At 39.1% G+C, this 18,277-nt stretch overlaps 1 protein-coding gene across 1 annotated transcript in view; it reads left to right on the top strand.

The window, feature by feature from the left end:
- The window catches only part of TENM3 (teneurin transmembrane protein 3), a 451,795-nt gene that overhangs the window by 7,648 nt on the left and 425,870 nt on the right, over positions 1-18,277 (top strand). The window contains exon 2 of the mRNA XM_047091479.1: positions 14,266-14,544. Within this exon, the coding sequence (XP_046947435.1) occupies positions 14,266-14,544 (279 nt within the window). The remainder of the gene's footprint in view (positions 1-14,265; positions 14,545-18,277) is intronic.

Below are 18,277 nucleotides of genomic sequence, written 5' to 3'. Positions count from 1 at the left end.
AAGGAAATAGAAAGCCCCTGATGATCCCAATTAAAAAATAATGAGAACAAAAGGAGAGACACTGAACACCGTGTAACAACTAAAAGGCACTGCTCCACGCAATTCAAATCTAGGGGAATTTATTTTTTCTTAGCAAAATATGATTGACCCCAAATTATGTCACAACATGAAGAAAACTTTCCAAAACCAATTATCTCAGAAGAGAGTAGGGAAGTGGCTAAAAGGTTACCATTATAAAGGAAATAGTTCCTTTTGGTGAATTTTAGGATCCGAGGTGAATTGTACATAACCTTTAAAGTGGAGCTCAATCCAAGGTTCAAAAAGCCATTTAACGCCACACACACACACACACACACACACACACACACGCGCGCAATGGAAAGTACTAAAATTCATATTACAAAGCTGGCATAACCTTAATAGTAACCAAAAATCTTGATTAAAGTAGAACATAAAAGGGGCTATCTAGACCAAAATTACTTCTTGATATATGTGTGAAAAGTAGTCTAAATAACTGTTTGCATGGAAGAATCTAGCAATGTATAAAACGGATGATAGTCTAGGCCAAATTAATAACCAAGAAGTTACTAATCCTTGGTATAATGTGAGGATTTTTCAATGTTAGGAAGTCTATTAACATAATTAGATTAATAAATCAAAGTAGAAAAACATGATCTTATCAATAAATGATGAAAAGGTTTGGGATAAAATTTAGAAACCATTCCTTATTAAAGTAAAGCTCACTAAGTAAAACAAGAATAAAAAACACAAGCATCTGAGTCCTATGTAAGATGACCGCTGAAAAAATTTGAACAGTATTCTAATTGAGGAGATCCTAGGACCATTTCAGTTAAAATGAGGAACATGAGAGAGGCTCACCTCCTCTCTCACAATTCCTATTCAGAATTGTTTTTGATGTCTTAGCGACTGAACTAAGAGAAGAAAATTGAATCATTGATTTATATTTTGCAAAACGTTAAAGTTGGCACTTTTGTGAACCGTATGTCAGTTGTATACATACAGAAACCACATGTCTCTAGAAGTTAAACGAAATAGTTGGAAGCAAATTGGTGCTTGGATGAATACAAGATAAATATACAGGCATCACAGGTCATGGAGCATAGTGGTTAAGAGCATAGATTCTAGATCCAGGTGATCTGTGTTTGAGTCCTAGGTCTGCCATTCATTAGCTGACTGGCGAGTGACGTAACCTTGGCCAAGTAACTTGCTTGGACACATTACTTAGTTTCTCTCTGCTTCAGTTTTCTTCCACGTAGATTGCACCTTAGTTTTCAATCTGTAGTTGTTGAGAATGAAATGAGTTAGAATACTGCCTGATGCACGTTAAATACTATTTTTGAGTAATTATTAAACAATAATTGGCTAGCTTTGGAAGTCAGAATAAAACATCCTATCCAAACAGCAACAAACACTATAAAATTCTATGGAATACATTTTCTAAAAGTGGTATGAGACCTTTTATGAAGAGATCTCTAAAATGTTATTGGAAAACATAAAACAAGATCTGAGTAGATAGGAAGACAGTCAATGTTTTTACATGGGAAGACTGATACCCTAAGAATACCAATTCTCCCCAGAATGTGTGGAAGTCAAGGTTTATTTTAAATTAGAGAAAGGGGTCTTAAAGTTCACATGGGGGAATAAATCTGAAAATAGTGAAAAACATATTTAAAAGGCTAATAGTGATGATAAAATGGCAATTAGATAATATATATATAATATATATAATATATTAATATATATAATATATATATGTATTATGTATATTAATATATTATATAATATATATAAATATGTATTATATATATTAAGGTATTATATAATATATAAATATGTATTATGTATATTAATATATTATATAACATATATATAAATATGTATTATATATTAAGGTATTATATAATATATATAAATATGTATTATATATTGATATATAATGTATATAAATACGTATTATATATTAATATATATTATTATATATTATTAATTATAATTATTAATATATAATATATAATACGTATAATATATTATATATTAATAATTATAATTATTAATATATATAATACATATTATATATATTAATATATAATATATATAAATACATATATAATATATATATTAAGTCCTATGAATCCACTGCAATCACATCTATATGATATTGGCATAAATAAGGTAAGTCAATCAGTGGAATAGACTAAAATTTCAGAAATAGATCCTAGTATATAGGGAAATTCAGCATGAAACAGAAAATGGTTTTTCTATTCAGTGGGATTTGATAAATGGTGCTGGCACAACTGGTTATCCATCTGGAAGAATATAAAATTGGACCCATATCTCTCAGCATATTCAAAAATAAGTTAAGATGGATTAAAGGCAAATGTAAAAAATAAAGCAGGAAGAATTCTAGCAGTTCATTTAAAAGACTGGATAAAGTAGGATCGACTTGATCCACAAATAGCAGCAAGCTCCCCAAACGACGACTTCAACATCTAACAGTTATAAACCAGAAAACAAGAAGTCTAGAGGTGAACTGTGCAGGGTTCAAAGATGCCATCAAGGACCCAGGTTCCTTCTGTCTTTGCTCTGCAGTCCTTAGCATGTGGCCTTTGTCCCGTGGATCCCCAGATGTTCGCTGCATTTTCCTATTCCCGGCTGAAACGGAATAAAAGCAAAGGTGAGAGGTCCTTCTCCCCTTTGGACCGTTTCTTTTTACTCCCCAGAGATGTCTCTCTACGTCTCTTTTTTCAGCAACTGTTATACTTGGCTACGCTTAGCTGCATGAGAAGAGGGAACATTTACTATTTTTGCTTTCCAGCTCTTATAACAGAGGAAGGCAAGGAGAAAGTGGCTGTGAATGCACACAGCCCGACCGGGGGACTACCCGTACACCTCGAGAGTAGGGGAGACCCTTCTCATAGAAACAGAAAACTCAGAAGAAAAAGCTTAAATGATTAATTTTGTATTTAAAACCTTAGGTATGTAGATTAAAACACCATAAGCAAAATTATTACTTTGGGAATTATGTTTACGACCCACGTGACAGATATAAGGTCTGAGATATAACATATGAAGAGATAACTTTCACAAATTGAAAACAGAAAGACAAACAGTCCGATGGGAGAAACGTCAGGGATAAACCATTCATAAAAGAGCAAATTTAAGTAGTCGGTAAACATGTGGAAAGGTGATCGGTTTTCCTGTTAGTCTGAGAAAGGCAGTAGCTAACCCCAGCTCCTATCCCCCCACTGCAAAGCTCCCAACCTGGCTTCCCTCACTGAGCATTTGTGTACCGTGTGACTACCGGTGCTCTGCTTGGGGAATACTCCTCCCACCTTGGAAAGCGGAAAATTAATGGAAGAGGCTATGGTGGTGAGAGGTTTTCCCGGTTGGAATTCCGAACACATTTTTTCAGGGAGACAGCCTCCGTACCTGGATGTCATGCTTTACTGTGCTTTTCATCCAGTTCCTCAGACACAGAGAACTTCATTACTTACATGTTCCATCATGGCCCCCTACATGTTGCTTTCATAGGAAAATATATCCAGTTGACCCTTGAACAGCTTGGGGGTTGGGGCCCTGACACCCCACACAGTCAAGACTCCACGTATAACTTTTGACGTCCCCCAAACTTAACTACTAATAGCCCACTGTTACTGGAAGCCTTACCAATAACATAAGCAGCCAATTCTCATACGCTCTGTATGCTGTATGTGTTATATTCTGGATTCTGACAATAAAGTAAGCTAGAGAAAAGAAAATGTTATTAAGGAAATCATAAAGAAGAGAAAATACATTTATAGCACTGTACTATATCAAAAAATACCCACATGTAAGTGGGCCCACGCAAGTCAAACCCATGCTGTTCAAGGGTCACCCTGTCGACTTCTCAACACAAGATACTCCTAAAGTGAGGACTTTCTATACAATTGTGAAGTTTTGGCTTAGTAAGAAACCAAAAAATAAATAAAAAAATAAAATAAAGCAGTGTATGAATCGCTTTAGTCAAAAACTTTTATATAAGAATATGAAGAAAACAGAACAAAAATCCATTCGTAGTACTAGAGAGAGTGGGGGAGAGAGAGAAAGAAAGGAAAAAAGGAAAGAAAAGAAAAAAAAGAAAACAAAAGAAAGAGCAATCTGCACGTGTAGCTGAATATGGAAAATTTTGGGTTTACCTTCTTCCTTTCATCCAGCTTCAGCCAGGGTGAGATTTCATTTGGTGCTGGGCAGAGGCACATTGTCTCTACTGAACCACAACCACGATCCTCTTAAAAACAACTTCCGCTGGCATTGCGCTATAATGTTTTGCTGGATAAAGACCTTTTGCCTGTTAGAATGATAGCATCCGCGACCTATCAGGATTGTGCCGAGGGAGAGAATGAAGAGGGTTAGTGACATATAGGTGGGACCGTGCCTTTCAGATATTTTCATCAATTTCCAAATAGAAAAAGGCCCATTTTTAGCTTTTAGATACAGATTGCTTGGGCGGGGGGTGGGGGAGGGAAGTTTTATTGCTAGAATATTACTAAAATGATGAATAATTTAAAAATCTTTCTCTATGCTGTATGTTCCAGAGAGGTCTAAAGAATTAGATTCATATTTCTTAGATGTAGAACATGAAGGTTATACATATCATTTTAGAATGTCACTAACAGCACTGGGCTGATGTAAAAATAGTATTAACACCGCCTTTAAGATAACAATTATGTGTCTGTCTGTTACCATTTTATCCTGCTTCGGAAGCGAAATGGGACGCATTCGTTTTTTTTCCTCACTCCCCTTATTTTTATTTTATTTATTTGTGTTTTTTTGCATTATGAAAATATATTAAACATTCCAGCATGTTGAAAATTGTGAAAGAGGAAGATTTGGGAGCCAAGAGCAAAATGCTTTTAATTTTAAAGACTGAGATTTAGTTTAGTCTTGGATGCCATTAGAGTGAATAATGGGAACGGATCCTAGACTTCAAAAGAAATATGACCATATGGTCTTACCATTCAGCACTTAATGCTGCTATGAATTTCCAGTTATACCCCAAACTTTTCATTTCCCCAGTGTTCCCCCTCACCTCTGTCATCATACAAAAATGAAAGGAATCTGAAACCCTTTTTTTTTTTTCTGAAATACTAACTGATGCAGAGAAAGCTTTTTCTTTGTGAGCCTAGGGTTTTATAAAGAAAGACAAAAACCTGAAACATTAATCAGATACACCAGGCTAATTACCGCAACTCCAAAGTTTATTACTTTTAAATATTAACTACTTAAAATGATTCATTTAGAGATCAAAATGATTAATCCTTCTCAGTCACTATAAATGTCAGCGGCGGGATTAAAGGATTTAGATGGTCATGTTTACTCAACCTTACGTTTCTGTACTTAAAGACACAAGTTAAAGAGTTCCAGTTTATCATTGTTGCCCGTTAATGTTTTCCTCTCAGATGCCTCTTTTAGCTCCCCTGCCTAACTGATTGTTAACTAATTTTGGCTGTTGAAGAGGCAAGTGTTTCTCTCGGGCTCGGTGGCCAACCTGCTTTGTAGATTACCTACCAGAAGGTGTGAGTAGATAGATGTAGCTTATAGCCCTCCTCCGGACGCAGTGGGGGTAATCCCTTCCCCCTGCTTCGGCCTTTATTGGTCTGATGTCTTGAGCCCCCAGCTTCCTGCTACATTTTGTATCCGGTCCTCCCCACGTCGCCAGTTTCGGATCCACATCGTGAATCACTGTGGTGCCGCTTCAGTCGCAATTATTAGACACCTGCTGCTTCATGCCCAACCATATGCATATTTACACCAATACCTACTGCAGCTTGACTCAGATACCGCCAGACAGGCTGTAGGCACGTTATGATCACTCGGGTCTTAGATTGTTCTGAAAAAAAAAAAAAAAAAAATTACTAAGTGACAATAAGAAGCAAGTTCATTTCGGAATGCTTTTTGATAAAAACCAAGCGCGAAGAAGTTATTTCTCTAGGTACAAATAGTTGCCAATGTCAAGGTGACACCGTTTTGGGGGTTGGGTGTATAAATCCTTGGCGATTCATGCCTACAGAGATGCTCTTTCGTTACAAGTCAGCAGACTCACAACCGAATGTTTGTGATTTGAGTCACCAGACTCAAACCCATTATCTGGGTTTGCTGCCCACCCCCACCCCCCCCGCCCGGAACTCCACAAATCTTCTCCTGAAGAAAATGTACGTTCTCCGGGCCATTCATTTTTAAATGTTTATTATTTATTTATTTATTTATTTATGAGAGAGAGACAGAGAGCGCATGAGCGGGGGAGGGGCAGAGAGCGAGGAAGAGAGAGAGAGAATCCCAAGCAGGCCCTGCTCAGCACAGAGCCAGAAGCCAGACCCAAAACTCTGTGAGATCATGATCTGAGCCAAAACCAAGGGTCAGATGCGTAACTGACTGAGCCACCCAGGCGCCCTGGGTCATTCATGTTAACTCTGCTTTCTTTGCTCGCAAATACACTTGGGGTTTCCCCTTCTCACCCTCCTCACCAAGTTCGCCATGGCGCCTCTGTCTCCTGTCCTCATTGGCCGAGGTGCCCTGCACAGCTGAGGTCAGGATGAATGCCCTCGGGCCAACCTGCAGTGGCTTCCATTAGACTCGTGTTTTGAATAACAAACCGGATTCTAATTTTGACATACAGATCATGTTCTCCGTCTTCTAAGAACTTGAGATAATCAGTATGTGGTTATGGGTGTTACTATCACATGACCAGGTAAATTGAACAAGCCGCTGAAGATGCTTGCATTTTACATACAGTGTAAAATGGGGTGGGGCAGTTAAGGTATTTAACGGGATTTAAAGTTGAATTTTGAAATGTTGTTTTGTGTAGGGCCTTACAAGTAACGATTTATACCATCATTGCAATTTCTGTTGCATGTTCAAGGGTGGGTATTCTGTTCAAACAGTGACAAATATAGCTTAAGAAGGTTAAAGCATTTGGATTGTCCCATAAAATATGCATTAGGTCTCAAAGGGGAAAAAGTTACATACATTTCTAGATTGTGTGATCTTCTTATCATTTTGCAAACGCAGCAAAAACAGGGAGCTCTAGATAAGATGGTGGTGACATTAATTCCACAAGCATCAAATAAGAAATATTTGCCCAGGGGCGCCTGGGTGGCACAGTCGGTTAAGCGTCCGACTTCAGCCAGGTCGCGATCTCGCAGTCCGTGAGTTCGAGCCCCGCGTCAGGCTCTGGGCTGATGGCTCGGAGCCTGGAGCCTGTTTCCGATTCTGTGTCTCCCTCTCTCTCTCTGCCCCTCCCCCGTTCATGATCTGTCTCTCTCTGTCCCAAAAATAAATAAACGTTGAAAAAAAAATTAAAAAAAAAAAAAAAGATTTGCCCAATTTGTAGTTTTGTGTTATCCTCCACTGTTGGGGGAATGTCAGTGCCTAAGGAGAGAGAATCCAGCCAAACTCACAGCAACCAAGGAAAATATTTAAAGACCATTATAGATTATTTTATTTCCACGTATTAAGTGTATATGGAATCTTCTCTCCGTTTCCCAAATTCCATTTGGAGGGTTGTGACTATAGAAGAAATGAATGAATAGCCACCATTTTCCAAAGCCATGTGTGATGAAAGGAAGGGCAGAAATGAAATGAGAGACAAATATTGCTGTTCCAACATTTCTTACATAACTTTACTTCTTCACAACCAATAAGGAAGGATTTTTAAAATCCAGCTTCTCCAGGAGAAGGTAATAAATTAAAATTCTAATTATGGAAGAGGAGCTAAAAATTAGCAAATCAAAAAATATATATATTTGGGTTTTTTAAAGGATATAGACTTCAATTTTTTTCTTTAGTATGTTTTTTTTTAATTTTTTTAACGTTTATTTATTTTTGAGACAGAGAGAGACCGAGCATGAGCAGGGGAGGGGCAGAGAGAGAGGGAGACACAGGATCTGAAGCAGGCTCCAGGCTCTGAGCTGTCAGAGCTCAGGGGCTCGAACTCACGGACCGTGAGATCATGACCTGAGCTGAAGTCGGACGCTTAACCGACTGAGCCACCCGGGCGCCCCATAGTATGTTTTTTTTTAGATTAAGGGAAGTAACATGCAAAGTAAAACTTCACAACTATAAAATAGAGCATCACTAATTTCCTTCACTCACAGTGCCCTCTGAACGATCATCACAAGAGTTTTCTAGCCTTCCTCACCTTTATTCATGCTCAAAACCATAAGCACTCACATAATCTGTTGGTTCTCTTTCTTAGTTTCCAAAAATGGGACCAGACTATACACACCATTCTGCAACTTGTATTTTTTTTTTTTTTTACTTAAAATATATACCATGGGCTTCCCTCCAGATTCAAAGATATAGGTCCAAACTCACTGTTTATGCTAGCCACATAGTGTTCCATTGAACAGGATACATAAAGTATTCAGCCATTCCCTTTCTGGTAAGCATTCCGGTTATCTTAACTTTTGCAGCCATGACATAGTAATCATTATTTGTACGTGCACATTTAAGATCAGGTGATTTTAGCCTCGGAAGTAGACTTTCTGTGCTGAGTATTTTTAATTTTAATGGAAAAACATTTTCAAAGAATAAACCAGCATGATAGAAAGCAAAGAAAAAATAATAGGATAAAATTATAATGAATTCACCTAGCGGGCCCACAGAATCAACTGTTTTTGAAAATCACAGCAATTCTTGGTTTGTACCCCAAATTTCAATACCGCTGACCTCCATTCCAATTCCCCGTTGCACACTTGCGGTACGATATACTCTCTCACAATGCGGAATAAGAGAGAATCTACACATGATAACAGGTGTGGTATATACACAAGAGAAATGAAGATATACATTGACAAAAACTTGTACATGAATGTTCATGGCAGCATTCATAATAACCAAAAAGTGGAAACAACTCCAATGTCCATTAACTGGTGCATGGATTCTGTAACTGAACCCAAGTGCATCGGCCCGAAGCACAGCAAAGCCAATCACTGAGACATCAGGTATGCAGTAAGGGAACAATCTATTCAAGAGGCAGCCAGAGGAGGAAATGGGGGGGGGGGGGCAAGGCCAAATCCACTTCCCCAAAGGGGAACAGAACAAGCTTTTTATAATCATAGGGATGAGGCTACATTTATACTGATGAAAAGGGGCAGAGGGAAGGTAAGATTATCCGTAAAGAAAGATGGAGAATGTGCATTGAGCGAACATATCTGTAACACACATCCCAAGTTTATTTTGGAATGGAGACTTCACATCAGAGTGAGGCAGAACTCAGCCCTTGACATGTTGGGAAGTTACCTTGGGACAAGGAGGAGGGGTTGTGGGCATGCTCTGAGAGCCGGCATAGAGTTATCCCTGGATAAGGAAAGTAGGGCCTTGCTTGTTCCTAGGCTGGGGCCGTATCCCTTGACTTTGGGTCCAGGCTCCTGCAGAGACAGCTGGTGAGTTTGTTAGTGGGGTCTGAAAGACACAATAACAGATTAGGGGAAGCAATTCTCTGAAAAACAAGTTTTAAACTCTCTGCTAATTTAACCTCATTCACTGTATGGGGCACGGACTCAATTCCCGTCCCCCCTTCCCCCCGAGTTATGATCATTTCTCAATCTTGATGACTTGGGACAATGACCACTGCAGCCACTTCTTTATCTCCTCATTTGAGGTTGGTTTGGGGTAAAGAGCCGTTTTGGCAGATCTTATCTGTAGCATGCCTATGTGAGGGGCTACCGGAAGTGTTTAACCCATAGGTCACAGCAGCGAGGGAAGTCGAAACCATATGGAGTCAGACATACCAAGTTTTTCCCTGTTACAGATATCCCATACAACGGAACACTATTTGACCCTAAAACTGAAGTATGGATATATACCACAATGTGGATGAACCTTCAAAACGTTATGCTGAGGGAAAGAAGCCAGTCGCAGAAGTCCGCATACCGTAGGGTCTGTAGGGTCTGTTTTATTTGAAATGCCCTGAATAGGCAAATCTGTAGTGACAGAGAGTGAATTGGCGTTTGCCTAGGGCTAGGGTGAGGAGAGGAGGGGTTGGGGGGGGGTGGCAAGAGGAGGTGACTGATCATTGGTACAAAGTTTCTTGGGGGAGTTGATAAAAATGTTCTGAAGTTGATTGTGGTGATAGTTGCACACCACAAGGCGTGTACCGAAAACAGAAAAAAGAAAAAACAAGGCAGAGAGAAGAGAGAGAAAGCAAAATCTAGACTGTAGAGAGATCTAGACTCGAGGGAAGAAAATAACCGTGGGTTGGGAACTGGACCACCCAATAGTACAATCTGTTTCTTCTCAACGCACCCAGAGATAGTAGATGTCTTGCTTACTGGTGAACGTACTTGGCATTGCAGCTTTGAAAAATCCCTCCCTGCTCTGACAAGGTTATAGATGCTTTGTGAGAAAAAGTCCAAGAAGCTAAGCCATTGCCCAAGCCCCTTCCTTTATGGGAGGAGTAGCTTTGCTACGTGCCGACCTCACTTGAAGCATTTGTTCTTAGCTGGTCCTGTCCACTTTGTCACAGACCTTTACTCATTTCTTTCAAAATGGGAACTTTTTTTTTTTTTTTTAACGATCCAGCCTGCCCACGTTGTTGTTTTTTCAGTTTTTAAAAAACAGATTCTCAAATTTATAAGCATAGTAAAACAAAAACGCCTAATCTGATCCAAGCTATCGTTGCCTTTTAATCACAGTGAATTTCACCCTCAGGTATACTTTATTCTCACTGCAATGTATGGTTTCGGTACTGTTTCGAATTATAGTAGGAAGTTCTGGGTTGGCCCCGCTAATCAAGGTGACCAAAATGCAATGTGCAGGAGATAAATACTTATTTCACCAGTTCTAGCCAAACGGAATTAGTGCAAAGACTCTAAAAGACAAAGTAGGAAATTAGGGTCATGTTGTTAGAACCATCGCAAAGAATACAATCTGAAGAAAACATGGAAAATAAGAATAAATGTGTCCTTATCTCTTTCATGTTTCTTGAAGCCAAAGCAAGATGGCCAAGTTTTTAGCTGGTTCCAGAAGCATTTTTTCTACCTTTGTCTTTCCACTTTTTTTTTTTTTTCAACGTTTATTTATTTTTGGGACAGAGAGAGACAGAGCATGAACGGGGGAGGGGCAGAGAGAGAGGGAGACACAGAATCAGAAACAGGCTCCAGGCTCTGAGCCATCAGCCCAGAGCCCGACGCGGGGCTCGAACTCACGGACCGCGAGATCGTGACCTGGCTGAGGTCGGACGCTTAACCGACTGAGCCACCCAAGTCTTTCCACTTTTGTACATTGCCCTAAAGCCTTCCCTACCAACCTCACTCAGCCCAACCCTCCCACCTCCGTGATAACCTTCTGCCAGCTGTGTCTCTTCCCCGAGTCAGAAACCTTTCTTCTTTCCATCATCTGTTTTTGATAAGTATAGCCCATCTTGCTAACACTGCTGCTAGATTGTGGAAAATAACCTGCTAGAACTAATTTATTCTGGTTTGATCCCTAGGTCTCCCCGGTGGCGTTTGCATTAAAACAGGGGATCCCACAAACAAGAATCCTTAACCAAAGAGGGGAATTGACATGAATAGCAGATCTGGGCTAGAGATACTTTTGAATGAAGGAAAAGTGAAAGTCAACGGCTGTTCTAAAATTATTTGGAAATGATCCTCTCCTCACCATCAAATGCTACATTTCTTTATGCTTGTCAATTACATTTGTCCAGGGGTTTATATTTTAAGCCATTCTCATTTAGCCTTTCTTCATACTAGTCACAATTGACATAAAGTATCTCTTAAACCAAGTCGTGAGAACGCTGAAAGATGAAAAAATAGAGGAGTAAAGGGATTTGAACAGAGCTAGTGAGTGGCTTTAACTTAGATCTGCTGGAGGTCAGGTTTAGTGTTCTCTTCTAGAGGAAACGACAGCAGACTTTTTAATTGAGGAAGCCAACCTAACAGGGTTTCCTCCACGTGTGCTTGCTTTCCAGCTTGTATTTCAGAAAGAGCCCGTAAGAGTTTTGAGTTATTGTGAGACGTTGATTTCCGAGGGTCAGATGTTGAAGGAGTTTGGACTCTACGTATTGGCTCATAGGGATGGTGCTTTGGGTATTTGTTTGCAAAGTGAACTGTGTTCGCACACCTGAGCAACAAATAATTGAAGACAGTTTTCTGTTTTCCTTCACCTCATAGATTTTTGCATCAAGATGTTACCATTGTAAAAAGCCAATAACGTGGAAAATGTTTTAAGTTGCGTTTCAAAGATTAGAAAGAAGTTTTACTGCTTTTAACCTCTCTCTTATTTTTATTTTCCAATATGAGCACCTCCCCAAATAGAGGAAAGATGCAGAGGATTTTATCATTCATTTTTGCCCTTTAAAAATTATTATGTATTCTTATTTTGAACAATCAACATGTATAATGGTAATATTTAACTGTTTTTGACCCCTTTCTTCCCTCTTCCCATTTAAAATGTGATGTATAAATAACAGTGGAGAAATTCTCCCACCACTATTCCATTAACTGTCCATGACATTGACCTTTTTTGGATTTACTTTCATAATACAAGCTACGCTAATTCTTTAAAAAAAGATTCTGACAATACCGTGCCTTAAGTCGTCAGGCTTGCCCACTTTTTCCACTGTCCAATGGGCTCTTTTTCCCTTTTCTTCTTCTCTTTTTTATTTTCCGACATATTTTTTGGTTCAGGTACTTATTCAAATCTCTCTGGTAAGCAGTTTGATTTGCAGCTAATTGTAGCAACAGATTTTCATTATTTATGAGTGTCGTTGTCAGAACCCATTTCGAAGTCTGACCATGATAAAGCTGATTCCGACTTCTGATATGACCACAGCAATAAAGCAATTAACCACACTAGTTAAAATGTGCTGAGGCCTGGAGGCTACTGATACCTTTATAACCAAATATGTACTGTATTGTGCATTATGTTTGACTCACTTCCTAGAAGATTCAACATGTTGTTATTTTATCACAAATCACCTATGACATCTGCTTTTAAAACATACAGTGTTGTGTTAGCTCTCACACCAGCCAATTAACTTTCAGATGTTCGTAGATTGAAGAGATAGAAGTAGGAAAATGAAAACTATGAGTGATCTAAATGCTTCACATTCTTGAAAGCTTGGTTTTATGTAGTGGCATTTAAATCAGTCGTTGTGTGCTGTTATTCTTTACATGGATTTTGATTCTGGTCGGTACCTAAATCTAAATCTCAGACTCCATCACACCAGCAGGAGACAAGAAATGGAAGAGTCATATACCTGCATCCTACAAGCAAACATATTTCTCCCTCTACTCATCCAGAGGCCCATAAAACATACGTGAAAGTTCAAGAATACATACACGATTGGCAAAGTCATTAATAAGAGTAGTCATTTTAAAGTGTCACCTAATTTAAACACTTTTACTTTAAGTTATTGCCGTGTCGTGGGTTTTATTATGCTCAATTTATTAGTAAAGGCCCGCAGGGTTCACAGCCGTTTATTTTTCAGGGAACTTGATTTTATCATTAATTTTTAAATACATTTTTCTCCCACTTTATTTTTAGAGTGCACTTTATTTGCAAAAATTGGTTTACTCTGATCAATACCGATGTTTCCAGGTGATTACTAAAGCACAATGTCTAGAAAGTCATATGTCTGCAAATTTTCAAGGCATGACACTCCAAAATATAGTATATGTACACACACACACACACACACACACACACACAGGATTTGTGTTCACATCGGTTGCTAACTTAAGGTGGGAATATGTAATAAAGATTGACCAAGCTCCTGTTTCTACTTAACAAGTAACTTAGTCTCTTTTCTCTTGCAAAGGAGTGACATCTGGGTGGGCAAAATCCCATCATTAGGACACCAGAGATAACTCTGACAGTTTCTCTTGCTTCCCAAGTTGCGAAACAAACTTCGATCACTGATAACCAGTCCTTTCTCTGGGCTGAGTTGGCATGGCGTGTTCTCCTTGGCTTACCCCACCCCCCTCTCTGGAGGTGCTTACGGGCTTAAGTGGTTGACAAAGGAGCTCTAAGTGGGGGTGTGTGGGAAGTCGGGAGGAACCCCACCCGCCCGCCATAATTGCACCCACTTGACCATATGCCATGCTTTGCTAATGTAAACACCTGGTGCTGATAACTGAAAAACCTGAATGCTTGAGTGTTTATTTTAGGGAGATTTCTTTAAAAAAAAAAAAAAAAGAAGAAGAAGAAGAAGAAAATGAAACATGTACTCACTAGTTGTTATCTTTTTTTCCCCCTAATTAGGACAGAATTTTACCCTAAGGCAGTTAGGAGTTTGTGAACCAGCAACTCGAAGAGGACTTGTGTTTTGTGCGGAAATGGGGCTCCCCCACAGAGGTTACTCTATCAGTGCAGGGTCAGATGCTGATACTGAAAATGAAGCAGTGATGTCCCCAGAGCATGCCATGAGACTTTGGGGCAGGGGGGTCAAATCAGGCCGCAGCTCCTGCCTGTCAAGCCGGTCCAACTCAGCCCTCACCCTGACAGATACGGAGCACGAAAACAAGTCAGACAGTGAGAATGGTAAGTACCATTTTTTGCTCTATAATGTTGGCCTTCAGAGCTGCTGTCTGTTGTAGTCAAATGTGGGGGCATGCTTCTCTTCCTTTCTTCTCTCCTCACATTTCTTCCTTCTCTTTCTTCCTTCTTCCTTTCTTTTGGTTGTAACGCAGTAGAACTCAAGAAGTGTCCTTGAATAATGCATTTTTTTTTCCTGGGAAAAAATCAATATTCGACATCAGATGGTTAAATTATGCAAGCAGTCTATGATGTGTTAGCTATAGTTTTGAAAAACATTTTAATTATGTACAGAAAAAAAAAAAAGATTAGCTTTGACTTATCTTGGACCATGTCACCTGTTATTCTCTGTGGGGTAGCAAAGAAGGGGTGATAAAGTTTACCCCAGAGCCAGCTTGTAATCAAAGATGTCTTTGTAGATTCCTCTTGAAGATATCTCAAAGTTGCAGAATCTTAGAATGGATGAGTGAGCACACAGAATAGTTTATTAACAGGGCTCAAGTGATTGAAGAACAAATTTGATCATGCTTTAAACTTACTAGTTGATGAGAGCCATTGAAATTTTGGTAAAGAGGGAGAGTGTGGTTTTTGATGTGCTTTGCGGACTGGATTATTATGCAGTTAAGTCCACACACAGAAACTGCATTGTAGGATATCCAAATAGCAGTGTTGCATACTGTAAGAAAGGTGTCTTTAGAAATTATTGGGATTTTTTTCCTAGTGCCAATGCGGGATAATAACAACAGTTCATTTATATACAATGATAGCTTTAAAAGGAAACTTAATTTTTCATCAGTATTGCTTGTAAGAAGAATTGGGGCGTCAGTGCTAATGTCCCAGACAACAAAAGGACATTTCTCTGTTGGCATTTAGTATTAACGGTGCCCTTGCTACTTTAATATAGTTATTGACGCTATGTGTGTATGATGCACCAGGAAGCAAGGAGAAAATTAAAATGGAGGAATTGCATGACATTTGAAAAGAAAGATGGTTGTTTCACCAACGGCGTTTCATTTGTATTATTTATTGACCAACTTTGTCAGCTTCGCTTTGCCATAGGAAAGCAGGTCTGTTCAGCCTTCCGTTTTAGCTGCCACAGGACGGAGTGGTGCCTAATGCTTTCACTCTTACCGGCTTCCCTTCGAGTCACAAAAAAAAGTCTCACTTAAACCGACTAACACAGTATCTTATGTAGAATACTTCAGCGCGTCAAACCAAAGTCAAGATCGATTAATGATTCGCACTCACTGTATTCATTTTGGAAGTGTCAGTTCTTGATGGTGGCTGGCTTTATTCCAGCCCCAAACAGGAAACAAGGACGGTTCTTTCTGACAAAATGAGTCTTCGAATCAGGCTGCCAGCGTTTCTCTGAGCTAATCCTCTCACCTCCGTAAAACCTGTATTTGTATCTGCTTTCACTGGGGATTCAGAAGTTCCTGACCTTAAATGCGTAAGCGTTGGTACCAACTTTGTTTCCTGTCTATCCGAATCTTCAGGTACGATGGTTATATTCCAACGTAGCACTCGGCATTTGATTTCCCTAAACTACATGATTAAAATTTATGGTAGTTATAGAAAAGAGTAGAACGCAGCAAGATAATGCATTCGTTTCTGATTATCTGCATTATATCCATACCCGTATCCATTAAATATTGTCTCGTATCGGGTCAGGTTGTTCTTTCCACCCACAATCTTTGCGGCATCTTTATCCTTCCTAATGACAAATGAGCATCTGTATTCGTAAAACAGAAATGAAGTGTACGATTTTTAAAATTCTACACCTGCTGAAGCGATTTCACGGTGAATGCCCCAACACATGCCATTTTTTGTTTTTTGTTTTTTGTTTTCTTTTTGGAAAATCTAAAACTTACCAAATTTTCAACTTTTAGCTAAGAGTATGAAATATCCAAATGGCAGGGAGGAGAGAAGGAAGACTGAGTTTCTCCCTACCATGGACCCTCACCATCTGCATGGACTGTCATTACCTAGAGGAGGTCCTCGCCTCCTCTGCTCCCTGGTAGACCTTGTTCATGGAGCTACGTCAAGGTGAGAGAAGGTGTGCTCTTTCCTGCCTCCAGGTGCTTGTTATGAAACAGAATGAAGGGAGACAGGAAGAGGGTGTCAAGGGCCCTGCATCGAAATTCAGAACATTTGGTAGCATTTGTTGAGAGTAAACAACAGGTCAGCCACGTTAAGAGTATAGAGTGTCAAAAACAATGTTTGTTGAGCTGGGCAAGGGATGACTTAAACTCGTGTTTACTCTTTTCCCCAAGGTTTGGCTGTGGTTGTTTTAAAAAAAAACCTGTTTCTTGATGGTCCAAGAAGTCCCAATGAGGTCAGCCTAGGGAAGAAAACAAAAGAGCAAATAAAATAGATATGGCCTCTGAAGGAACACTGGTTGTCGCGTAGATTTAATATGTACGGCCATAGGAGCATTTCAGATTCATGTATTTGCTCTGAATTGTCACTGATCGGTCCGAAGGAGCAAGATTCCACTAAAAGGAATTAATTGCATTAAGAGGTGGGAAAGCATACTTTTCTGGGATATGTAGCAGATCTTTTGAATTGTGGAATGAAACAAGAGTATTGAGGAATTTTTTTTTTTCTGATATAAAAACTATGGATATCTTTCTTAAGCCGAGTTATAGGGAAAACTAGAATCCATAATCCTACACACAGCCTTCTAACATCCTTCTAAGCCGTATCCTCAAAACTGTTACGTAGTTTGCTGTTACTATTTCTGGTCAAATATTTCTAATATAAAATAAACATAATTGAATTCTGTCCTCGGTTATTCTTCACAGCTCTAAGTTTGAGAGGCCATTGATTTTTCCAGTGATATCTTTCTTTGCTTTTCATTATTTTAAGTGTCTAATATCATTCACTGTACTAGCTTCAGATGCATCATTGGAAGTTCTATTATATCACTATAGGTCGAAACAAGAGGGACATGTGAGAAATAACTCACCAAAATGAAACGAATTCAGGAACCAGACACTGCCTTGTTTTCATCCGGTTTAGCACTGGAGTTTTCGTTGACTGTTTTCATCATTTGAAATAACTGTGAATAGGCTGTTTTCCCCAGAAAACTGTTATTCAACATTTGTAAAATTATGCAAGCCAAGTGCCCGATGTTCTAGTTGAAACTTCAAAGAAGAGTGTAGTCACTAAAAGGGATTAGGTTTCATTTATTTATTGATAAAGAGGCCAACAGTTCAAGTTAAGAAGGCGCTAGAACGGCTGTGAGGCTAATGAAATTTTGATGGTCTGAGCATCCCACAAGAGGAAAGGAACATTCGGACCATGTCACACGTCTGCATGTTAGCAGAGATTCAAAACAAGTGATAAAATTTATTCTTTTGCAAAACTAACTCTTCACCAACCACGGGGATTTGAAGTTAAAAAAGCATTTTGGGGAAAGAATTTTTTTTTTCCGGTATGTTGAGTTACATATGCAATTCCAAATGTTGATCTTGTTCTGAGTTAAGGATATGGGAGAAGACTGTTCTAGACACATAGTGCTTGCTGTGGTCGTTCTCCTCATTCTCCAGCCAGATACTGGTGGGGCAGTGGTTTGTGGTCACCTACTAAGCCGCCGTTCTGGTAAGCTGTTGAGAGGTGACAAAATAAACGTGATGAGTCGCCCTCATCAAAGGTAGAATTACCAGTATGCTCTGGGTTGTTTTAAGCATCTCTCCTGTCTCTGATGTATTGTTAAAAGACCCCCGGCTGAATTTCC

The sequence above is a fragment of the Lynx rufus genome, unplaced genomic scaffold (genome assembly GCF_022079265.1).
Source record: "Lynx rufus isolate CCGP_SWC_20201006 ecotype Redwood Valley unplaced genomic scaffold, mLynRuf1.p SCAF_3, whole genome shotgun sequence".
In the NCBI taxonomy this organism is placed as follows: domain Eukaryota; kingdom Metazoa; phylum Chordata; class Mammalia; order Carnivora; family Felidae; genus Lynx; species Lynx rufus.
Note: the sequence above shows the minus strand (reverse complement) of the source record. Positions and strands in the feature narration are given on the sequence as shown.